This window comes from Danio rerio, chromosome 3 (assembly GCF_052040795.2).
Source record: "Danio rerio strain M-AB ecotype USA chromosome 3, GRCz13ab, whole genome shotgun sequence".
Lineage (NCBI taxonomy): Eukaryota > Metazoa > Chordata > Actinopteri > Cypriniformes > Danionidae > Danio > Danio rerio.
In genome coordinates this window covers 66,921,428-66,947,632 of record NC_141023.1, presented here as the reverse complement: position 1 = coordinate 66,947,632, position 26,205 = coordinate 66,921,428, and the positions used below count along the sequence as shown (strand labels likewise).

The following is a 26,205-nucleotide window of genomic DNA, read 5'->3' as shown; positions in this document are numbered from 1 at the left end:
GTGTTTGTGTGCATGCATGTGTGCGTAAATGTTCATGCGTGTGTGTCCGTGTTTGTGTGCATGCGTATATATGAAGGTGTGTGCGTGTGTGTATATGTGCAGGATGTGTTTGAGTGTGTATGTGCATGTCCATGTGTGTGTCTGTGTGCCTGAGTGTGCGTGTGTGTGTGTGCGCGTGTGTGTGTGCAATTGAGTTTGTGTGTGAGCGTGTGTAGATAGATGTGTGTGTGCATACATGTGCGTATATGTGTTTGTGTGCATGCATGTGTGCGTAAATGTTCATGCGTGTGTGTCCGTGTTTGTGTGCATGCGTATATATGAAGGTGTGTGCATGTGTGTATATGTGCAGGTGTGTTTGAGTGTGTATGTGCATGTCCATGTGTGTGTCTGTGTGCCTGAGTGTGCGTGTGTGTGTGTGCGCGTGTGTGTGTGTGCAATTGAGTTTGTGTGTGAGCGTGTGTAGATAGATGTGTGTGTGCATACATGTGCGTATATGTGTTTGTGTGCATGCATGTGTGCGTAAATGTTCATGCGTGTGTGTCCGTGTTTGTGTTCATGCGTATATATGAAGGTGTGTGCATGTGTGTATATGTGCAGGTGTGTTTGAGTGTGTATGTGCATGTCCATGTGTGTGTCTCTGTGCCTGAGTGTGCGTGTGTGTGTATGTGCGCGTGTGTGTGTGCAATTGAGTTTGTGTGTGAGCGTGTGTAGATAGATGTGTGTGTGCATATATGTGCGTATATGTGTTTGTGTGCATGCATGTGTGCGTAAATGTTCATGCGTGTGTGTCCGTGTTTGTGTGCATGCGTATATATGAAGGTGTGTGCGTGTGTGTATATGTGCAGGATGTGTTTGAGTGTGTATGTGCATGTCCATGTGTGTGTCTGTGTGCCTGAGTGTGCGTGTGTGTGTGTGCGCGTGTGTGTGTGTGCAATTGAGTTTGTGTGTGAGCGTGTGTAGATAGATGTGTGTGTGCATACATGTGCGTATATGTGTTTGTGTGCATGCATGTGTGCGTAAATGTTCATGCGTGTGTGTCCGTGTTTGTGTGCATGCGTATATATGAAGGTGTGTGCATGTGTGTATATGTGCAGGTGTGTTTGAGTGTGTATGTGCATGTCCATGTGTGTGTCTCTGTGCCTGAGTGTGCGTGTGTGTGTATGTGCGCGTGTGTGTGTGCAATTGAGTTTGTGTGTGAGCGTGTGTAGATAGATGTGTGTGTGCATACATGCGCGTATATGTGTTTGTGTGCATGCATGTGTGCGTAAATGTTCATGCGTGTGTGTCCGTGTTTGTGTGCATGCGTATATATGAAGGCGTGTGCGTGTGTGTATATGTGCAGGTGTGTTTGAGTGTGTATGTGCATGTCCATGTGTGTGTCTCTGTGCCTGAGTGTGCGTGTGTGTGTATGTGCGCGTGTGTGTGTGCAATTGAGTTTGTGTGTGAGCGTGTGTAGATAGATGTGTGTGTGCATATATGTGCGTATATGTGTTTGTGTGCATGCATGTGTGCGTAAATGTTCATGCGTGTGTGTCCGTGTTTGTGTGCATGCGTATATATGAAGGTGTGTGCGTGTGTGTATATGTGCAGGATGTGTTTGAGTGTGTATGTGCATGTCCATGTGTGTGTCTGTGTGCCTGAGTGTGCGTGTGTGTGTGTGCGCGTGTGTGTGTGTGCAATTGAGTTTGTGTGTGAGCGTGTGTAGATAGATGTGTGTGTGCATACATGTGCGTATATGTGTTTGTGTGCATGCATGTGTGCGTAAATGTTCATGCGTGTGTGTCCGTGTTTGTGTGCATGCGTATATATGAAGGTGTGTGCATGTGTGTATATGTGCAGGTGTGTTTGAGTGTGTATGTGCATGTCCATGTGTGTGTCTCTGTGCCTGAGTGTGCGTGTGTGTGTATGTGCGCGTGTGTGTGTGCAATTGAGTTTGTGTGTGAGCGTGTGTAGATAGATGTGTGTGTGCATATATGTGCGTATATGTGTTTGTGTGCATGCATGTGTGCGTAAATGTTCATGCGTGTGTGTCCGTGTTTGTGTGCATGCGTATATATGAAGGTGTGTGCGTGTGTGTATATGTGCAGGATGTGTTTGAGTGTGTATGTGCATGTCCATGTGTGTGTCTGTGTGCCTGAGTGTGCGTGTGTGTGTGTGCGCGTGTGTGTGTGTGCAATTGAGTTTGTGTGTGAGCGTGTGTAGATAGATGTGTGTGTGCATACATGCGCGTATATGTGTTTGTGTGCATGCATGTGTGCGTAAATGTTCATGCGTGTGTGTCCGTGTTTGTGTGCATGCGTATATATGAAGGTGTGTGCATGTGTGTATATGTGCAGGTGTGTTTGAGTGTGTATGTGCATGTCCATGTGTGTGTCTGTGTGCCTGAGTGTGCGTGTGTGTGTGTGCGCGTGTGTGTGTGTGCAATTGAGTTTGTGTGTGAGCGTGTGTAGATAGATGTGTGTGTGCATACATGTGCGTATATGTGTTTGTGTGCATGCATGTGTGCGTAAATGTTCATGCGTGTGTGTCCGTGTTTGTGTGCATGCGTATATATGAAGGTGTGTGCGTGTGTGTATATGTGCAGGATGTGTTTGAGTGTGTATGTGCATGTCCATGTGTGTTTCTGTGTGCATAAATGTACATGTGTGCGCGTTCATGTGTGTGTCTGTGTGCCTGAGTGTGCATATATGCAGGTATGTGTGTCCATGTGTGTGTGTGTGCGTGTATATGTGCAGTTGTGTGTGCATATATGTGCGTTTATGTGCATATATGTGCAGGTGTATGGGTTTGTGTGTGTGCGTAAATGTGCATGTTTGTGTGTGTGTGTGTACGCGGTTGAGTGTATGCATGCATCCATGTGTGTGTGTGTGTGTGTGTGTGCATTTTGTGTGCGCATAAATGTGCATGTTTGAGTGTGCGGTTGAGTGTATGCATGCATCTGTGTGTGTGTGTGTGTGTGTGTGTGTGTGTGTGTGTGTTTGTCACAAAAACATGTGTGTGTGTGCGTGCACGTGAGTGTGTGCGTGTGTGTGTGTGTCTATGCACGCAGAAATGTACTTGTGTGCATGTGCATGCTGGTGTATGTGGATGAGTGTGTGTGTGTATATGTGCAGCTGTTTGTGAGTGTGTCCGTGCATGTGTGTGTCTGTGTGTATATATATGCAGGTGTGTCTGTGTGTGTGTGTGCTTGTGCGTTTCTGTGCGTATGTGTGTGCGTGTTTGTGCATGTGTGGGCTTGCGTGCGTGCGTGCGTGTGTGTCGTTGTGTGCATGCGTGTGTGCGTATAATGGTCTATAAATAAAAGGTCTGTGTGCGCGGTTTAGTGTGTGTGTGCGTATATATGCAGTATGTGTTTGTGTGTGCATGTGTGTGTGCTTGTGTGTTTCTGTGCGCATGTATGTGCGTGTATGTGCATGTGTGTGTGCTTGCTTGCGTGTTTGCGTGTCTGTGCGCATGTGTTGTGTGCATGCGTGTGTGTGCCTCTGCGCATGCGTTGTGTGTGTTTGTGCATGCATGTGTGTCAGTTTTATTTCAGGGTTGCTAAGCTGGTTTTTAAGGCTCCAGAATTTCTACTCATGTTTATTTCTCTATAATCGTCTTCTTATTAATAATTATAAAATTTTTAATTTGCATTATTAACAATGACTTGTGCTCTGTGTGTGTGTGTGTGTGTGTGTGTGTGTGTGTGTGTGTGTGTGTGTGTGTGTGTGTGTGTTTTACAGGCGGGGCTGGTTTCCATCATCTTACTGCCGTGCATATACAGAACCAGCAGTAAATAACAGGTAATCAGACACCACACACACACACACACACACACACACACACACACACAGTTCTTTGTTGTCCTGATTAGCTGTGATACTGATCGCTGAGAAGGAAACACAAGCTTTACAGCAGTCCAGCCCCGTTCTGAAACTATTACAGTCTCATAAAGCCGCGGCCCGAGAAATCAGATACTGTCAGGCGTGAATGGAGCAGCAGAGGGACGGAAATAAACTTGACTTTAATGTTGTGTTGCCGAAAAGTGGCGTAAGACTATTGTGTTCAAACAGGTTTCCAGCCCTTTCACATACTGTATCTGCCGAATGGCTTCAGTCACACTTTATTATAATGCACAGTTCACGCTAATAACAGGATTCATACAGTCATGCTCGCATATTCCTCCCATGTTACTTATCAAAACGTAATTTGCATAGATCTAAAAATAAATAACAGCTACATGGATTGTCGTGTATTTTATTTACATGTATTTCGTTTATTTTACATACATTTTTCCTGCTGTTTACCTCATGTATTCATTACAGGAATACAAGGTCATGAATTTTTACCCTAAAATCTTGGAGTTTTAGCAGTTAAAATATAACCTTGTGTTAATAACCATTTACTATGACTCTTGTCTCAATAAGCTATTAATTAGCTGTTCATTAATAGTCAGTACGGCAGTAGTTGGGTTTAGGTATCGGGCAGGATTAGGGATGTGGAATAAGTTCTGTCCAAAATATTTCTGTAAAACTGACAGCAAAAGACTGCGGTTGCCAGATTTCTACTGTTCGAAATAGAGTAGAAACCATCCTAAAATTACAGTAAACTGCTGTGTGTCATTCACTTATATAAGATTGTCGTAGATTCAGCAAGCTACTGGGAATATTCCTCAGAGATTTTGCTCCATATTGACATGATAGCATCACACAGTTACCGGCTGCACATCCATGATGCCAATCTCCCGTTCCACCACATCCCAAAGCTGCTCTATTGTGTTGAGCTCTGGTGACTGTGGAGGCCATTTGAGTACAGTGAACTCATCGTCATGTTCACCAGTTTGAGATGATTGAGCTTTATGGTGCGTTATCCTGCTGGAAGAACCATCAGAAGATGGAGACACTGTGCTCATAAAGGGATGGACATGGTCAGCAGCAATACTCAGGTAGGCTGTGGCGTTGATGCTCAATTGGTACTAATGGACCCAAAGAAAATCTCCCCCACACCATTACACCACCACCACCAGCCTGAACCGCTGATACAAGGCAGGATGATCCATGCTTTCATGTTGTTGAGGCCCAATTGTGAGTCGAGCATCCGAATGTGTCAGCAGAAATGGAGACTCATCAGAGCAGCAACGTTTCTCCAATCTTCTATTGTCCAGTTTTGGTGAGTCTGTGTGAATTGTAGCCTCAGTTTCCTGTTCTTAGCTGACAGGAGCGGCACCCGGTGTGCTCTTCTGCTGCTGTAGCCCATCCGCCTCAAGGTTGGACGTGTTGTGTGTTCAGAGTTGCTCTTCTGCAGAGCTCGGTTGTAACGAGTGCTTATTTGAGTTACTGTTGCCTTTCTATCAGCTGGAACCAGTCTGGCCATTCTCCTCTGACCTCTGGCATCAAGGCATTTGCGCCCACAGAACTGCCGCTCACTGGATATCTCCTCTTTGTCGGAGCATTCTCTGTAAACCCTAGAGATTTTAAATGTTCATTCATTCATTTTCTTTTCGGCTTAGTTTCTTTATTAATCAGTGGTCGTTGATTTTAAATGTTTTTTTGTTGTTGTTGTTTTGAAGAAATATAGACATTAACATTTTTATTTTAATACATAAATTTTTTTAAGATTTAATAAAAACAATTGTATATATGTATATACTTTTATATTACTTTATTTTTATTAAATCTTTCCATTAATCAGTTAATCAGCACAGATTAAATAAATATGTAAATCTATATTTTTACAAATTTTATTAAAATTAATTTAAAATAATAATATCTGTAAATTACCCTTAATTTTTTTCAAATATTATTCATAGTGATTTTTCTAACAATAAAAAACAACAATAATTATAAATAAATAAATATATATATATATATATATATATATATATATATATATATATATATATATATATATATATATTTTTTTTTTTTTTTGTCTCTGAGGGCTGATAATTCAGCTATGTTCAAGATGTACTATAACAAATCATAAATACACTTATATTAATGATATTTGTAAATATACAAATAACATGATGACAAACATGTTAACAAATAGTCTTTCCTATTATCATTATAACATCCCAATTTCAGCAGCACGGTGGCTCAGTGGTTAGCACTGTGGCCTCACAGCCAGAAGGTTGCTGGTATCAGTCCTGGCTGGACCAGAAGGCATTTCTGTGTGGAGTTTGCATGTTGTTGCTCCCCGTGTTGGTGTGGGTTTCCTGCGGGTGCTCCGGTTTCCCCCACAGTCTAAACACATGCACTATAGGGGAAATGATTAACTAAATTGGCCGTAGTGTATGAGTGTGTGTGTAAATGTGAGAGTGTATGGGTGTTTCACTGTACTTGGTTGTGGCTGGAAGGGCATCCGCTGCATAAAACATATGCTGGATTAGTTGGCGGTTCATTCCACTGTGGTGACCATTGATAAACAAGGGACTAAACTGAAGGAAAATGAATGAGATTGAAATGAGAGTAAATTACAGTGATATCTGTACATTTTACATCATTTACTCCAATAACATGCTGTTCTTATCTAGTTTGTGTCTTGTTTCTAGTCCAAATATCTTAAAACTCTTAAATTAGACAGCATTTTCTTGACGAGCACAACATATAGTGTTGTTTTCAGAAATAATGAGTCAAAATAAAGTGAGTTTTTTCTTAAAACAAGCTAAAAACATCTACCAATGGCGGATTATTTTGCATGTTTCAAAGAAAAACATCACTTAATTTTGGCGTATTGTTATTTAAAACAAGATGATATGTTTTACTCGTCCAGAAAATGCTTCTTAATTTAAGAGTTATACTAGAAACAAGACACAAACTAGATAAGAACAGCATGTTTTCCATCATTAGGTCAGTGGAGAGTAACTCTAGTAATAGTCTTCACCCAGGCTGACCGAGAGCTGCTTTATAAGACGTCTTAATCCCTTGTGCTCTTTCGTGATGTGTTTAAAGTGTGCTCTGCTTCTGCTAACGTCTGCTCCACGAACACGACACTTTTCGCTTTCTGATGCTAAATGTAATACTATCTCCCTGGACCCCGAGGGCTGCCCTGGTAATGCCTGATCAAAAAGCCTTTTGTGCTGCAGCAGACACTGAGAGCACTCGGTTTATGCACAGTCAGGTCTGATATGGATGTGTTTGATGGGGTGATATTACAATGGTGTGCAGGCCGATGCTATTATGCCACTTGCAAACAAACTAAAAAGCATCTTAAGAGTCTAAAACGTATACATAAACAGGTGAAGTCAGAATTATTCACCCTCCTGTGCATTTCTTTTTAAAATATTTCCTAAATGATGTTGAACAGGTGCAGGAAATGTTCACAGTATGTCTGATAATATTTTGTCTTCTGGATAAAGTCTTATTTGTTTTATTTCGGCTAGAATTAAAGCAGTTTTTAATAGTTTTAAGGCCATTTTAAGGTCAATATTATTCGCCCCTTCAGCAATATTAGTGTTGGATTGTCTCCAGAACAAACCACTGTTATACAATGACTTGCCTAATTACCCTAACTTTACCCTAATTACCCTAGTGAAGCCTTTACATGTCACTTTAAGCTGAACACTAGTGTCTTGAAGAATATCTAGTCTAATATAATGTGCTGTCATCATGGCAAAAAGTAATAAATCAGCTATTAGAGATGAGTTATTAAAATCTGCTGAGGAAATCTTCTCTCCGTTAAACAGACAATAAATAATATACAGGCTCATAATTCAGGTGGCTTTAAATATTAAACATATTTCATTGTCATTTTCAGACCTGAAAAGTTATAGAAATGGATCAAATATAAAATGCATTGACATTTTTAGACCAAATGACAGTTCTTAATCTAGAAAAACAGTGCTCAACACAACTGAACACATCCCATTTTGAAAATTAATATTTTTATTAATTTCTAATATAAATATGAATGTGAATATGTCATATTTTGGTGCATTTGAATAAAACGGGTCCATTAAACGGATATATTTATTAAAATACCATTTCAGTCACTTAACCTTCTTTACAAATAGAAAGATTATACTCTTAAATTCCTGTGAAATATTGGAAAAACTATTTACAAACTACTAAATTTCAACTACATGTTATACTTTTTTTTCTTGAATTTTGCTCTTTAAAAAAAAAATATATATATATATTTTTTCCTACCAAATTAATTTGGGTGTACTCATATTGGACTATTATCTTCTGCTATTTCGTAAGATAAGCTTCATATTTGGCTTCAGAACTGACTAATCTAATGTATATATGAGCAATATCACACTTGTAGCAGTGCCATATGGCTCTATATCGGCACTGGTTGGAGGCGTGCATTGCTTCTTACATCGCATTCACACGGGGATTCAGCGTCAACGCTTGACAGAGGGCGTGTCTGAATTTGGGGCTGACGCGATCGTCATAGCAGCGTCAGCCAATGAATTTAGTCAGCAATAGGCCACTGTCTGAGATCTGATTGGCTAACGCTTCCGTCGGCGCTTGAAAAGTTGAGCGAGCAACGCCTCTGAAGCTACAATACTGCCTCACGTTACCCATTCAAAGTGAATGGGAAGCATTGAAGCTGACGCCCCATGTGAATGGGACGTTAGTGTCCCACTAGTGACACTATACAGCCATATCGTGTGATATTGTGTTTATACAACAGTTCGACGGCATAATCGTGTTTTTAAAAAAAGTAAGTCTCTCAAAACCCAAGAGGAACTACTTTCTTCCACCATTCATTCACATCTGCAGCTGACGTCAGAACAGCAGAAACTGCTGCTACTTCACCAACCTCACATTAGAGCTAGTGTTTGAATGATTCTCTAGCCAAATGTCTAATGTGATGACAAAACAGCTGACTTTGCTCCCATCTTAAAGATTATAAGGCTGAATGAAATTGAAATGAAATGTCATCAGTCTACAGAGATTTCTCAGTATTTCTCTGTTACTATCGGGAGATCACAATAATTAACCCTGAAAAAGCCAAAGCAAACACTAGCAGATTACTGTTGTGTTTGCGATAAGAAAAACCACTAAACACATGCGGGCATTTCTTCTTTCTTTCTGTTTGCTAAATTAGTCTGCAGTAACGAAAACAAGAGACTCATTGAAGACAAACAGATGGCCAACCAAACTCAGGGTTATACAAAGAGTGGCCAACACAAAATACACACATTCCTGATATGAGAGTCTCATCTCACACTCAATACACTACAATTACTATGGTATAAATAGAGCACTGCATCGTACAAGAGAGGGAGATCGACTTAGAATGTCACTCACCTGTTTAATAATGTTTTGATCAGCTGTAGTTCGAAATTTGCACAGTTTTATTCTCCCCTAAGGGCTTATTATGCAATCTTTGTCACCATCTTGTGAAGGAACGGTCACCGTCTTTGACAGGCTGATGGATGCCGATGCACCGTCCCTCAGAAATATTTCAAAATAGGCACTATCCTCATAAATAAACTGCATAGTTGCAATCTAAACAACTACATTGTCCACTAAAAAAAGGCCTTAGAAGTACATGATGTTGTCCAACAGCTGCAATATTTGTCAAACTAGTGAGTTTATTGATCTGCTGTCACTCTGTGTGGGCGGAGTAATACACAAGAGTGAAGAGGCTGGACGAGTGCTGATATTGCAGCATGTCCCACGGCTATCAGCCAATCAGATTCAAGAGCCAGACAGAACTGTTGTATATAAGCACAAATATAGATTAAGATTAATAGATATAGATTACATAGATGCAGATATAGATTATATATTTAAATGAGGGATTTGTAAGGGAGGTCCTCATATATGCTGAGCATTGTATAGTATTCATCTGCACAGTTAAACCAACAAGAACAATTCACTTCTTCTAAGTGACTGGATGAGTCTTTGGAAAGGTTGTGGAAAGTGAATCTTACTGCGCTTAATCTGAATTAAACAGAGATTTCCTTTCATAGCAGCCAAAGCTTTTAACATTGCATCATTTCTTCAGTATTCTGGCTGATAAACCTGTTAAAATGCAAAGCGAATCAATGATGTGACGAGTGTTTTGATGCTGATGTGATTGTTTCCGTTCTTTCTACCCTCAGCTTTTAACATTGACTTATTTCTTTGGTGTACTGCTTAGTAAATCTGTTCTTATGCAATGTAAATCAATGACGTGACGAGTGTTTTGATGCTGATGTGATTGATTGTTTGCAGTATGGTTGGACTTCCTCCGATGCGCAGTAAAAGCGTGGCTAATCTGATGCAGCAGGAGCCAGCGGAGGACAGGATGGTTCTTCCTCCAGCAGATTATGGAGATTCACCGGTCAGGAGGAACTCCACCAAGAGCCTGACGCAGACTTACACCCCGTCATTGGAGAACTCGGTCAGTGTCCAGCTTTATTCACTGCTTTATTTAGCAACATGGAGACGAGTTGTGTTGTATTTGGCTCAAAACAAAGTCACATTTATTTTCACTAGAGTGTGTTTAAGAGGTGTAAGTAATATTTCAGAACATATGGCAATCATAGTCATCAGTTTTCTATGGGCAGACATCAATAGTATTGTTATCTTTAAAAAATATAGCAGATAAAAATTGAAATAGCAGATAACCGATATATCATACATTTTACTTTACTACAACATAAATTGCATTATTTATTTATTTATTTATTATTATTATTATTATTATTATTATTATTTATTTTTACTATTACTATTATTGTTATTATTATTATTATTATTATTATTATTATTAATATTATTTATTTTTTACTATTATTATTATTGTTGTTGTTGTTGTTGTTGTTATTAATACTAATACTATTTTTTTGCTATTGCTATTATTATTATTAATATTAATATTATTATTATTATTATTATGAATATAGAAAGTTTAACCGATATGGACATTTAGGCCATTTGACATTTTCTTTATATTTAACCGGTATCTTTATATTTCTGAGCAAATTTGTTAAGATTGGAATTTAATAATTAATAAATTGCATTTATTTTTATTTTATTTTGCATAATTGCATAATTTTTTTGATATTTGACAGATAACCAATATTCTTTCTTTATATTTTTAAGTAGATAATAATGAGTAAATTAATAATTTACTACTTATTTTTATAATTTAATATTTAAAAAACTGCCTAAATAGTATGTTTTTCACAAAAAATAAAAATCAAAGTTTAACCAATACGTAAATGTTGGCCATTCGACAGTTTTCTTATATTTGATTGATAACCGATATCTTTATATTTAAGCAGATGACCGATATACAGTCTGCTAAAATATCAGTGTTCAAATCGCAATTTAATCATGAATAAATTGCATTTATTTATATTTTATTTATTACATTTTGGTTGTTTGATGATTTTATTTCACCAATAACCGATACCATTTCTTAACAATTATAAGCAGATAACCGATATACAGTCTGATAAATAGTAGTCTTCACATTTGATTTTAAAACTGCATCAATTGCATTTATGTGTATTTTTGTTTTAAAAGCAGAGTTGCACTGAAATAGAAATTTTGCTGTTTGATAATTTTCTTGATATTTGATCGATAACCGATATCTTAATATTTTTTAGCAGATGACCGATATACAGTCTGCAAAAATAAAAGTGTTTAGATTGCAATTTAATCATTAATAAATTGCATTTATTCATATTTTATTTTGCACAATTGCTCCGAGATGGAATTTTGGGCTGTTTGACCGATAACCGATAACTCTTCATATTGATAAGTGGATAACAGTCTTCAGATTTTACTTTTAAAACTGCATAAATTGCATTTATTTTTTTTTATTTTTTTTTAAAGCAAAGTTGCACTGCTATGGAAATCATGGCCATTTTTTAAAAATATTTGACTAATAACCGATATCTTTATAATTATAAGCATATGATCAATATACATTCTAATTAATTTGAGCCTATAGATTATATTTTATAAATATCATTCTTTCTTTTTTTTTAAAGCAGAATTGCACTGATACGGAAATTTTGGCAATATGACCGTTTTCTTAATATTTGACTAATAACGATATCCTTTTCTTTACAATTATTAGCAGGTGATTGATATACAATCTGATAAATACGAGTCTTCAAATTTCATTTTAAAAACAGCATCATTTGCATTCATTTTTATTTATTTATTTATTTTTTTGAAGCAGAGTTGCTTTGATATGAATATTTTGGCTGTTTGACAATTTTCTTTATACTTCACTGATAAGCCACACCATTTCTTTATATTTATGTATAGTTGATATACAAGCTGATAAATATGAAATTGAAATATCTTTCTTCACATTTTAAATTAAAAACTGCATCAATTGTATGTTTTTCACAATAAACAAATAAATGACTACAAAAGCAAAGTTGAACTGATATAGAAATTTGAACCGATAACCGATAACTCTTGCTTTAATAACCGATATACAGGCTGATAAATATTGAGTCTTCAGATTTTATTTTAAAAGCTGCATCATTTGCATGTTTCCACCCAATAAAATAAAATAGCAGCACAATAAAAACCAGGCATTTATCAGTAGAAACCGATATGGCTGCCGATATTTGGTGCATTCCTAGAAAGAAAGGTTATTTAAGCTGTAAATGCCATTAAGCGCAGGATCTGCTGTGTTTGTTGAGTGTGTCTGCGCTTGGGGTCAGTGAACGCTCATGATATGTGTATAAGTGTGTCACAGTGAGTGTGTGTAGGCCGTGCAGTGACGCGTACATGGTTGCAGTGCTTGTGTCTGAGTGGATCAGAGGATCAGGGTGACGTTAAAGAGGATTGAGGGCTAAATCCAAACTGCTCACATAAACTGCTGTCACCTCAGAGACTGCAGGCTATCACTGAAATCTAGTGTTTGCTTTTGGTCTGAAATGCTAACATATGCTGTGTTCACTTCTAAGTGCACACTACGGTTTACCTCGAGACTCTTAGTTGTACAGTAATTAAAGGGGTAGTTCACTAAAAAAAACTGAAAATTCTGTGATTTACTTTTCTTTTACATGTTGCAAACCGGTTTGAGTTGCTTTATGCTTTTAATGGTCCAAAAAAAGAGGAAATATCCAGGAGTCTGCAGTTCTGTGGTGAAAATGTCACCATGGCTAAAATTATGAATGAAATTATTTGCCATCTCCGGCGTTTATTCTTCCTGGATTTTGGGAAATGTCACTATGCCAAGTTATGTTTCCATCCACCTTTTTTATGCAAATTCTGGAACAGTTGGCACGAAATCAAAATGTAGTCTTTTCTTATTTTTATATTTTTGTAGCAGTGCTTGTTCTAAACGATGTATCTGTGCACTTCATTATTCTGTAAAAATGAATTAGCCCTCATAATCTTTAATCAAAGACTGTAACCTCCCCTCCCCCCTCATATGGATTACATGGAATCGGCCTTTAAGGGTGGAGCTGTCAGTCTTTTAGGGCGGGGCTGTCAGTTCTTTGGTTGGAGCTGTCAGTCCTTTAGGGCGGAGCTGTCAGCCCTTTCGGGCAGAGCTGTTCGTCTTTTAAGGCGGAGCTGTCCATCCATTAGTGCGGAGCTGTCCGTCCTTTAGGGCGGAGCTGTCCATCCTTTAGGGCGGAGCTGTCAGTCTTTTAGGACGGAGCTGTCAGTCCTTTAGGGCGGAGCTGTCAGTCCTTTAGGGCGGAGCTGTCAGTCCTTTAAGGCGGAGCTGTCCATCCATTAGTGCGGAGCTGTTCGTCCTTTAGGGCGGAGCTGTCCATCCTTTAGGGTGGAGCTGTCAGTCTTTTAGGACGGAGCTGTCAGTTCTTTAGGGCGGAGCTGTCAGTCCTTTAGGGCGGAGCTGTCAGTCCTTTAGGGCGGAGCTGTCAGTCTTTTAGAGTGGAGCTGTCAGTCCTTTAGGGCAGAGCTGTCCATCCATTAGGGCGGAGCTGTCTGTCCTTTGGGGCGGAGCTATCCATCCTTTAGGGTGGAGCTGTCAGTCTTTTAGGGCGGAGCTGTCAGTTCTTTAGGGCGGAGCTGTCAGTCCTTTAGGGCGGAGCTGTCAGTCCTTTAGGGCGGAGCTGTCAGTCTTTTAGAGTGGAGCTGTCAGTCCTTTAGGGCAGAGCTGTCAATCCATTAGGGCGGAGCTGTCTGTCCTTTAGGGCGGAGCTATCCATCCTTTAGGGTGGAGCTGTCAGTCTTTTAGGGCGTAGCTGTCAGTTCTTTAGGGCGGAGCTGTCAGTCCTTTAGGGCGGAGCTGTCAGTCCTTTAGGGCGGAGCTGTCCATCCATTAGGGCGGAGCTGTCAGTCTTTTAGGGCGGAGCTGTCAGTTCTTTAGGGCGGAGCTGTCAGTTCTTTAGGGCAGAGCTGTCAGTCCTTTAGGGCGGAGCTGTCCATCCATTAGGGCGGAGCTGTCCATCCTTTAGGGTGGAGCTGTCAGTCTTTTAGGGCGGAGCTGTCCATCCATTAGGGCGGAGCTGTCCATCCTTTAGGGCAGAGCTGTCAGTCCTTTAGGGCGGAGCTATCAGTCTTTTAGGGCGGAGCTGTCCATCCATTAGGGCGGAGCTGTCCATCCTTTAGGGTGGAGCTGTCAGTCTTTTAGGGCGGAGCTGTCCATCCATTAGGGCGGAGCTGTCCATCCTTTAGGGTGGAGCTGTCAGTCCTTTAGGGCAGAGCTGTCAGTCCTTTAGGGCGGAGCTATCAGTCCTTTAGGGGGCGGAGCTGTCAGTCCTTTAGGAGGGGACTATCAGTTTTTTAGAGCAGGGATATCTGTGCTTTAGGGAGGAGCTATTATTCCTTTAGGGCGGGTCTATCAGTGCAGGTCTGGTTTCTGACCTGCCTTCATTGGAAACATGATTCCATCTGTAAAATGTAGCTCCTCATTCTCGTCATCATCTCCATCTGACAATATTCCGAGTATACCAATGGTGATACCCGTGGACAGTAATGTTTTAGCAAACATTTTGTTGTCAATCTGCACCACCCTACATTTTTCTTTTCATTTCAGAAACCGTTTGAATCAGATGAACATTATAACAGGAGAAAAAAAGAAGAAACTTTACTTTCATGCCGACTTCAGTGGAAACACCAAGATTTAGAAAATGCTCATAAAGAATACCGCATGTGCACAACAGAGGAGGATACACGTTTATTACAAACTCAAACACTTGCGTAACAAAAGCATCTTTGCTGTTGATTTGCTTTAGCTGTGTGTACCTGATAAAGTGTCTGCAGTGAGTGTGTGTGGCGTCTCTAACGTGACAGGATCCTAAAGCATGCTAGTCCACATTATTTGCATGCATGCAAACACACTGCGGCTGGTGACACTCGCCTGCCAGTGCATGTAAATCAGAGGACTGTGCTTATTCCCATCAGATCCTGCATTTCACTGACAGCACAGGGGGTCCCGCAGCTCAGGGGGTTCTGCATTATCACAGTGTTTATAGGGTTATGCTCAGGGGTTTCTGTTTTGATCATTGCAGCCTAAAATGACTTGATTTGGGGCGACATTTCTCTAACTTAATGGCAAATATCTGCTGTTTCATGCGTTGTTTTGCTGTGAAAACACACACACACACACACACACACACATGTACACTTAACTTATGACTGATGGTATTTGTCCCTGATTTGTGAGTCGGTGTTCACCTGTGGAAGAGGATACTGCTGCTCTCTCTGCAATATTCAACACTCACTGAATCCTACACTCACACACAAACACGCAGACACACACATCCACACAAAATGAACACACTTACACACACACATCCGGGTCATGACTCAAGCTTTCCACTGCGGGTTCAACCTGAAACCGTCAGATCCACAAAGCACAAAGATCCATAAAGCTCAATCATCTCAGACTGGTTTCTTGAACATGACGATGAGTTCACTGTACTCAAATGGCCTCCACAGCCACCAGAGCTCAATCCAATAGAGCAGCTTTGGGATGTGGTGGAACGGGAGATTGGCATCATGGATGTGCAGCTAACAAATCTGCAGCAACTGTGTGATGCTATCATGTCAATATGGAGCAAAATCTCTGAGGAATATTTCCAGGCAAAGAGAGTTTAACTCTGTACTAGTACGGTGTACCTAATAAAGTGTTTATTTCAAAGTAAAATAACATCATTTAACAGAAAATAAGTAAATAAATGAATATAGTGTAGTTGACTACAATACTATTTTAAATGTCTTTTGATTTTGAGAGTCATTGAGCTTTAACATTGGAGGAAGTTGAGCACTCACAGGTAAAGGCATTGTGGGAAAAAATGCTCCCTGCCTGCTTTTCTGTGTGCATGAATGAGAAAGACTGACAGAGAGCAGATGCGCATCTTAGAAACGAGTCTTGCTGATGAACCTGATGGGTCAGAACAGAGCCTGCAGACTGATCAATATCAGCTCCATGCACAAACACAACACTGAAACATGCAGTCACTCTTCAGTCTACATTACAAGCTGATGACTAAGACTATTAGCACAATAAACTAATTATCTAGCCACTAGATAGTGTCCACTAGATGATTTCCACTAAATGGTGTCCACTACATGGTGTCCACTAGATGATTTCCACTAAATGGTGTCCACAAGATGATGTTCATTAGATTAGTTAAACTATATGGTGTTCACTAGACCATTTCCACTAGATAGGGTACACTAGGTAATTTTCACGAGATGGTGTTCACTAGATGGTTTTCACTAATGGTGTCCACTAGATGATTTACACTTGATGCTTTACACTAGATAGTGTTCACCTGGTGATTTTCTCTAGATGATTTACACTTGATGATTTACACTAGATAGTGTCCACTTAATGATGTTCACTGGATGATTTCCTTTAGATGATTTTCACTAGATGGTGTTCACTGATGGTGTTATCTAGATGATTTCCACTAAATAGTTTTCACTAATGGTGTCCACTAGAGGATGTCCACTAGATGAAGTCCACTAGATGATTTCCACTAGATGGTGTCCACTAGATGGTGTTATCTAGATGGTTTCCACAAGATAGTTTTCACTAATGGTGTCCACTAGATGAGGTCCACCAGATGATGGTCACTAGATGGTGTTCACTAGATTGTTTTCCCTAATGGTTTCCACTAGATGATGTCCACTAGATGATGTTCACTAGATGATTTCCACTAGATGGTGTTCACTAGATGGTGTTCACTAGATAATTTTCACTAGATGATTTCCACTAGATGGTCTTCACTTGATGATTTCCACTAGATGGTGTTCACTAGATGGTGTCCACTAGATGATTTCCACTAGATGGTGTTCACTAGATGATGTCCACTAGATGATTTTCACTTGATGATTTCCACTAGATGGTCTTCACTTGATGATTTCAACTACATGGTGTTCACTAGATGGTGTCCACTAGATGATTTCCACTAGATGATGTCCACTAGATGATTTTCACTTGATGATTTCCACTAGATGGTCTTCACTTGATGATTTCCACTACATGGTGTTCACTAGATGGTGTCCACTAGATGATTTTCACTTGATGATTTCCACTAGATGGTCTTCACTTGATGATTTCCACTAGATGGTGTTCACTAAATGGTTTTCACTAATGGTGTCCACTAGATGATTTGCACTAGATGGGGTCCACTAGGTGATTTACACTATATGGTGTACACTGGATGATTTCCACTAGATGGTGTTCACTGGATGGTTTTCACTAATGGTGTCCACTAGATGATGTTCACTAGATGGGGTTCACTAGAGGATTTCCACTAGATGGTGTTCACTAGATGGTGTTCACTAAATGGTTTTCACTAATGGTGTCCACTAGATGATTTGCACTAGATGGGGTCCACTAGGTGATTTACACTATATGGTGTCCACTGGATGATTTCCACTAGATGGTGTTCACTGGATGGTTTTCACTAATGGTGTCCACTAGATGATGTTCACTAGATGGGGTTCACTAGGGGATTTCCACTATATGGTGTCCACCTGGTGATTTCCTCTAGATTGTGTCCAGTAAATAGTGTACACTTCATAATGTTCACTTGATGATTTCCTTTAGATGGTTTTCACTAATGGCGTCCACTAGATGCGGTCCACTTGAGGATTTGCACTAGATGGTGTCTACTTGGTGTCCACTAGATGATAGTCTGCTAGCTCAGTGCAGTGGCCTCTGCTGTCTGTGTGCTGCTGCCCTCTAGTGGAGAAACCTGCACTCTCTGTTTATGTTACAGGCAGAGTTTATCCTGGATTCTGGAATGATTTAATCTCTGTCATTTTACTCCCCTTGTGTCTGTTTTTAACACAAATTACAGTGTTCAAAAGATTGTTAGAAACCTCTGACCACTGACCTTCATAGCATTTGTTTTTCCCTTCTCTGGAAGTCAATAGCTTTGGATTACTAACATTCTTCAAAATATCTTCTTTTGCATTTAACAGAAGCAGCAAACTCATAAAGGTTTGGAAACGCTGAGTACATCATGAGTAAAATGTGACTTTTACATTTCTTTTAAATCTCAACACATCCAATTTAAAAAGTATGAGAAGACACGGTTCATATTCCTCAAAACATACACTAAAACCAGGGACGCCCTTATATGGCCACCTGGTGGTCGTGTTTAGAACTGCGCCCAAACAAATCTCACTAAAAGCTCAAAACTTTACATTTGGAATATAATTAGTTCAGATATTTAGCTTTATGTTTTGTCACATTTAAGCTATCATATATATAAATATAGCATATTTTACCACAGTGTTGTTTTATGTAGGAAGAGTAATTGATTAAACACATTTACTGTCACCCTTCACCATGAGACATTTTTACACCACAATATTACAGTCTAAACATGAAGCAATCATGACAAACTGTATATCATTTTAAAGCTTAAAATGTCTAGTTTCCATATCTGATGACTGATTTTTGAAAGATATCACTGAGCAGCAGTTATTTATTAATTTCTGACAAGGATACCCCTCATAAAGCATTACTTTGCTACAGCAATCCACATGTAAACAATTTTATATATATATACATATATATATTTAGAGGCGAAATTCAAATCAAATACCACTAAACTTTCTGTAATACTTTAGATTGTATGTCTACTGTACAAATAATGTAAAAAGTATTAAAAGATAAGGTTTATATTCCTCAAAACATACACAAAAATCGGGGGCGACCTTTTATGGTCACCTGGTGGTAATGTTTGGAACTGCGCCCAAACAAATCTCACTGAAAGCTCAGATATAGATCAGGCTTTCTGTTGAATTTAAGCTACAACTGGTTTTGTAAAATACATATGTTATGTAATCTAATAAAAATATGCATTTACTGTTTAATTATTTTCATAATCTTAATTTTATGTCCCTGATATCAACCTTTTGTTTCATTTGAGCTACGCTGTAAAGAAAGTCCTGCTGCCTTCAATTATTTTAGTTGAATCAAATCCATTTTTCCAGTCATCTCAACTTGCATCAACCAAACTGACTGCTTTTGATTTAATTGATTACTAAAGTTTGTATAACTAATCGAAATCAGATGAAACCTGATTCACTTATGAACATAAGTTAAAGCAACATAAAAAAATAGCATTTACATTACATCTTCTGCCGTGTACACTCTGACGTCTGTAAAATGAGACCCAGCTTAAATCTGTGCTGCAAATTATTGAATATTGGCGTCCATTTAAGCTGAACATTTTAACAACACACAGTGAAGGGGTTTAAATATGAGATTGTGTTTGTTTTGCGGTGTTTTAAGTGTGTGTAATCGTGTCCGCTGTGTAAATGTGTGTGTGTGTGTTCTGCTCTTTATTTCCTGTAGGGTCCACAGTCAAACGGCCTGCCAAAACATCCACTCCTAGGGTGAGTGTTAAAGCTAACTGTGTGTTTTCTGTACATAGTGTGTGTGTGTGTGTGTGTGTGTGTGTCTGTGTGTGTGTGTGTGTGTGTGTGTGTGTGTGTGTGTGTGTGTGTGTGTGTGTGTGTGTGTGTGTGTGTCTGTCTGCTATTCAGAAATGATGCTTAAATATCAACCATTAGCAGATGCTCTGAAATTGTGCGACTCAGTAAGAAAGCCTGTACACAAATAGACAATGTCATCTCAATCCTTAAATTGCAGACATTTGTTTATTATTGTTGTTGTTGTTTTGTGCAGAGGTGATTGGAGTTTATTAATAATGTCCTGTTAGAGATATTCAGTCAGTGTGTTCATCTGCACACCGCTTGTACTGTGAAACACAACAGGCTCTTTGGGATTATTTGGATTTTGTGTTGCTTTAATTACTATTAGTCACTCCAAATAAAGTAGTCGTGTGTGTGTGTGTGTGTGTGTGTAGCATCTTGTGAAAATGATGCGTTCAGACTTTTATATGATGATGTGAAAGTCAATCTAAAGTGTAAAAGTCACAGTATTGTTCAATTACAAATTTAACCAAAGTGCTAACAATAATGGCTAAAGCAAAGCATGACGACGCCGCCGCCTTGAAAAATACAAATCAAATCTAAATAAAGTGTCGTTGTGTGTGTTTGTGTGTGTTTGGTTATCTTGTAGGGGAGGAAATCCATTCGCCACGGTCAAACTCCGGCCCACAGTCACCAATGACAGATCAGCCCCGATCATCTGACCGTCATTCAGTACAGTCACACACACACACACACACACACACACACACACACATGCACAACACTATTTATGTGAGTCACTTTTAACCCTTCACCTCCCTCTCTCTCTCTCTGCTTCATATATTTCTACAGATTTATATTTACACTGCAGAAATGCTCTTCTCACTGAGAGTTTTGGTCTTAGTTCTATTAAAACTATCTAAAACTCTGAAATCAAGAAGCATTTTGGAGAAAAAGCTAAAATATAGTCTTGTTTTTAGTAATAATGAGTCAAAATGCGGTGGCTTTTTACTTAAAACAAGCTGAATAATGCATCAGTAATAATCTTAAAGTCTGATTATTTTATTTCCCCCATTAGCGGATTATTCAGCTTGTTTTAAGGTTGTATTAGTTAATAATAGTTCATGTATTTACTATAGTGGACAAACAATGAGCAAAACACTTACTACAGTGATTATTGATCGTTGTTAATGCAAATCAACTCATGTTAACAAGCAAGACTTCAGATGGTAATAATGCATGAGCACATGCTGAAGTATGATCAGTCAATGCTGTTCAAGAACTGTTAGCTAATCCAGCCTTATTGTAAAGCGGGACTAATAATCATGATTTATTATTTGTTGTTGGCTTGTTGCTTACATAATCTTGCTTTTTCTAGAAAATGCTTCCTAATTTAGGAGTTTGTAGGTACTTGGACTGGAAACAAGACAAAATCTCTAAGTAAGAAACACGCTTTGTTGCATTGTGTGTGTATAGAGAGAGAGAGAGAGAGAGAGAGAGGAATCTATTGAGGGAATGATTATGAATATGCATTTAGTCCTACAGATCAGGTAGTTGCGCTTTTAGTGTATCATTTTGTAAATACAGAAGAGAATAAATGTGTGATCTGAACTTTTTAAAATTGTCAGTTTTTTTTTTATATATATGTACAATAACACCGTGTCTGAACAACACACGGCGTGCCATCATAACACATGACAAATGCTACGCAACAAAACAACAGCGTAAACTACCATGACAACGATCACCCTCAGGTACTGATTATGGGCTTAAAGGGTCACGAAACACCAGAACACATGTGTTTGAGCTGTTGACAGTGGTATTTGTGTCCCACACTGCTATAAACACTATTAGGACACCTATATTTCACTAAAAAGTGTAAATTGGTTGTTTTTGCGTTATTTCAAGCAAATTCGTACTTCCGGTTTGAAGCAAATTTTTGAAGCTGCGTCACGGTCATGACATAATAGCGTGTATTCCAGCGTGCAGACTGGACGTCTGTGCCAGAGTGTGTCTTATTACACCTTACAGTGTGCTGCATTAATGCATGAGTAAGGCTTGGTTCAAACCAATCAGCGCGCTCTATTGTGCAACTTCATTAATATTCATTACTGTCACAGTGTTTAGACGACAGAGACGCCATGTTGTGTTGGCAAAACAAGCGTGAAGTGTTGCTTTTATAGTTTGCTGCAGTGAAGTTTTGTTTTCATTTTCTCTCTGTGAGAGCTCAGCTGGAGTCACGTGTGGATTAACAGTGTACGCGACGCTCCACAACAATAACTTACGTGTCTAAGGAGGATTATTGTTTACCTGAGAGCTGTTCTCATCTGCAAACGCTGAGATCCGGATTCGCTGCTCGTCTCCTCTTAATAAAGACGCGGCTCTAGTTGCTGGTGATTGTCCTGTCTCTACAGATTTGGTAAGTGAGCGAGCAGTGCTCTTTGTTTATTCAGTTTGTTTGTATCGAATGAACTATTGCACCGAGTGTGAACATGTTAGCACCACAACCAAACTTTAACCTCGTGTAGGGTTTTCACCTGTAAAGAGAAAACTCTGCTAAATATGTGTCCTGCTATTTAGCAGAACTCTTGGTGTTCAGATTAAGTATTTAGTGACTTCACATCCTCATTTTAAGGAAGTTTCACTGAAGCAGGAAGCTGAGCGATGTCTAAATAAACAGACGCACAGACATTAGCGACACTAGTAGAATTTATTTACAATCTCTCTCAATGTGTACAAAAAAAACTGATCATAAGAGCGTGGCTATTGAGTACGGCACATGACCAATAACACAAAGCAGAATAAACATGAGGAATAAAGCAGACTGATTGTCGGTCACTGGAAGGAGAGCGTTTCCATTGTCAAACAGCAAATACAGGAGGATTTCATTTACAGCACCGTGTGTATTGCTGAAACACAACTCATTTAAAGACACAGTTCACCCAAAAATACTCAACATTTACTCATTTCAAGTGGATACAAAACATTTGAGTTTATTTCTTCTGTTGGACACGAAAAAGATACTTGGAAGAATGTTGGAAATTTGTAACCAATGACTTCCATAGTAGGAAAAAACACTTTAGAAGTCGATGGTTACAGGTTTCAACATTTTTCAAAATACAATGTTGAATGAAGAATGTTGGAAACCTGTAACCATTGACTTTCTATAGCAAGAAAAATAATTCTAATGAAGACAATGGTTACTCGTTTCCAAGTCAGTGGTTACAGGTTTCCTACACTTTTCAAAGTATCTTTTGTGTTCAACAGAATGAGTTTCTTTCTTCAGTTAGACACAAACAAAGGTATTTTGAAAAATGTTGATAACCTGCAACAATTGCCTTTCATAGTAGGAAAAATAAATACTATTAAAGACAAAGGTTACAGGTTTCCAACATTTTTCAACGTATCTTGTGTTCAACAATGAGTTTTTTCATAATATCTTCTGTGTTCAACTGAAGTAAGAATGTTGAAAACCTGTAACCATTAACGTCTATAGTATTTATTTTTCCTGCTATTGAAGTCAATGGTTACAGGTCGCCAACAGTTTTCAAAGTATCTTTTGTGTTCAACAGAATGAGTTTTCTCATGAACACAATACATTTTGAAAAATGTTGGAAACCTGTAACCATTGACTTCCATAGTAGGAAAAACAAATACTATTGAAGTCAATGGTTACAGGTTTCCAACATTTTTCAAAGTATCTTTTATGTTCAACAGAATGATTTATTTATTTATTTATTTTTGTTAAACACAATAAAAAAATATTTTGAAAAATGTTGGAAACTTGTAACCATTGACTTCTATAGTAAGAAAAAATATATATTATAGAAGTCAATGGTTACAGATGTGACAACTTTTGTGTGCAATAAAATTAGTTTTTCTTTTGCTGAACACAAAAGAAGATACTTTGAAGAATGTTAGAAACCTGTAACCATTGACTTCCATAGTAATAAAAAGAAGTACTATGGAAGTTAATGGTTACAGGTTTTCAAAAAAACTTTAAAGTGTCTTTTATGTTCAACAGAATGAGTTTCTTTCTTTTGTTAAACACTATAGACGATATTTTGAAAAATGTTGGAAACCTGTAACCATTGACTTCTATAGTAATAAAAACAAATAATATTGAAGTCAATGGTTACAGGTTTTCAAAAAAAAACTTTAAAGTATCTTTTGTGTTCAACAGAATTGAGTTTCTTTCTTTTGTTAAACACAATAGAAGATATTTTGAAAATGTTGGAAACCTGTAATCATTGATTTCCATAGTAGGAAAAAAATACTATAGAAGACAATGGTTACAGATTTCCAGCATTTTTCAAAATATCTTCTTTCATGTTCAACATGATTAAGAAGCTCATAGAGCTCTCTGGAATAAGTAACTGGTGTTTCACAAATGTCATTGTTTGCGTGAACTGTCTCTTTAACACTGATCACATCGGTGCAGCTTGAGGAAAACATGGCCCCCTACAACAAATCAAATAAACATACACCCCATCAATGGTCTACGAGTGATCCATAATATACAAACAATGATCAAAACAGAAGATGAGGAGCGAGACAGACTGACGATTGCAGAAACGTATGATAGTCAAGAGTGATGCTTTAATTAAAATACAAATAAAAAAGCGCAGATGAAGCGTCCAGCATGTTCTTCCCGGCCGGTTCTCTGCCATCATAAAGGCACTGGTGATTCAATGACTGAAAAATCTACAGAGGATCAGCGGGAAATAAAACAAACTAGTGCTGGGAAAAGATTAATGATTAATCACATCCGGAAATATACGTTTGTTTTGACATACACGTGTGTGTGTGTGTGTGTTTATGTATGTATATAAATACACACAGGCATGCATCTATAATGAGAAACTGTTATTTATTCAATCGTAATAACAGCATCTTATTGGTAAATATACGACCCCCTGGATCTTGTTTCTCTTTATATATGTAATTCATATATATTATGTCAACACAAGCTTTAATTTTGGATGTGATTAATGTTTACCCCGCACTACTAAAACACGATCATCATCATCATCTTGAGTTTGTGGCTGGTTTCTTCATCATGACAGTGGTTAACATGAGCGCGGTTTGGCATTATTGGTGTGCAGTGATTAACGTATGCTGATGCTCTAAAAGACGGCGTGCGTTTGGTCCGCTTCTAGCCGAAGGTGGCTCCGCAGTTTGGGCATCTCCTCTGACGCAGCGCCAGGCAGAAGAGGATGCCCAGCGGGAAGAAGAAGATGGCACACATGATGCCCAGACAGGTGAAGTCGTCCTCCAGCACGCCAACCCTGAAAAACATAATCAATGTGATAATTACTCACATATTTAACAAGTCACTTAATAACTTGACCAGCTATTTTAAGTAGATTAATATCCCTGATTGTTTTCCCTCAGTATGAGTTATTAAGCTGCATTAGCTCTTCATGATGTATAAATATATCTGGTTTTGTCAGGCCTGATCTCCGCTTCTTTGGGTTGTTAAACTACATCAGCCCAAGTTGAACAACACGACCTAATGGATAAGACTGAACAGACTGATCCAAACCAAAGTCATTCTCACTCTCTGCTGTAACCGTTTCTCAAACAGCAGCAGCCTGTAGTTCTCCATTTCTCATAATCAGCTGAGCTGTGGTTTGTTAAAGGGACAGTCCACTCAAACAGGAAGTTGTGTTATTGTCAAACTAAACTTTAAGCTTTTGTGACTGAGAATTTCACTCTGTTTGTATGTTTGTAACTTTAATCCAACTCATGTCTAACAAGAATCATCTTAAATCACCTCAGGACAAGCAAAAAACACCTTAAACCAGCAAACCCAAAATGATGTGATAAAACTGATTTTGTAGTTGGTGAACTTTCCAACGCCTGTAGCAATAGAAAGAAAATCAATGGTCCCACTTTATATAAAGTGTCCTTAACTACTATGTACTTACCTCAAAAAATAAATGCAATGTACTTACTATGTTATAATGTATTTGAGAACACTTGTGGTGCTCTTGAGTTGGGATAGAGGTTGGGTTATGGACAGGTTTGGTGGTATGGGTAGGTTTAAGGGTGGGTTTAGGTGTAAGGGATGGTCATCAGTGTATTTACAAATGTAATCGCAAAAGTTATCTACAGATATAATTACATGCATGTATTTAATCACGCATCAGTACACAGTAAATGCATGTATTTACACAATAAGTACATTGTAATGAACTATTAATTACTGTGTAAGTACATATTAGTTAAGGCCACTTAATATAAAGTGGGACCAAATGTATTTTAATGTAAATAAATTATTGGCAAAAAAGTAATAATTTCAACTCAATTAGATTTTTTTTTTTAATGTTTCTCTTGATTTTTCATGTTTGTGTAAATGCTATTTAATATATTCCCCAGTCGATCTAAATGAATGAAATCTTTCCAAATGGAGCTCTTCAAATCACATAAT

General features: G+C 38.5%; 2 protein-coding genes and 1 long non-coding RNA gene across 8 annotated transcripts in view; 2 read left to right on the top strand and 1 right to left on the bottom strand.

Moving 5' to 3' along the window:
• Nucleotides 1-21,393, top strand: part of baiap2l1b (BAR/IMD domain containing adaptor protein 2 like 1b) — a 109,810-nt gene extending 88,417 nt beyond the window's left edge. For 2 of the 3 annotated variants that reach the window (XR_015479825.1, XM_087242682.1), the window contains exons 11-14: nucleotides 3,723-3,782; nucleotides 10,155-10,323; nucleotides 19,693-19,733; nucleotides 20,422-21,393. Coding sequence is in view for 2 of the 3 variants with exons in the window: in XM_087242682.1 (XP_087098808.1) it covers nucleotides 3,723-3,782; nucleotides 10,155-10,323; nucleotides 19,693-19,733; nucleotides 20,422-20,494 (343 nt within the window). In the remaining variant the exon portion in view is untranslated. 3 annotated transcript variants of the gene reach the window in all.
• Nucleotides 13,355-14,939, top strand: LOC148679728 (uncharacterized). The gene is made up of 3 exons (XR_015941977.1): nucleotides 13,355-13,884; nucleotides 13,950-14,244; nucleotides 14,571-14,939. It is a non-coding gene; the product is annotated as an uncharacterized LOC148679728 (long non-coding RNA).
• Nucleotides 21,394-22,463: 1,070 nt separating the features above from the next.
• bri3 (brain protein I3) overlaps nucleotides 22,464-26,205 on the bottom strand; it is a 7,559-nt gene continuing 3,817 nt past the window's right edge. The window contains exons 3-5 of one of the 4 annotated variants that reach the window (XR_015479336.1): nucleotides 23,712-25,060; nucleotides 23,392-23,572; nucleotides 22,469-23,246 (exon numbers count right to left, since the gene is read on the bottom strand). Coding sequence is in view for 2 of the 4 variants with exons in the window: in NM_001200039.1 (NP_001186968.1) it covers nucleotides 24,928-25,060 (133 nt within the window). In the remaining 2 variants the exon portion in view is untranslated. 4 annotated transcript variants of the gene reach the window in all.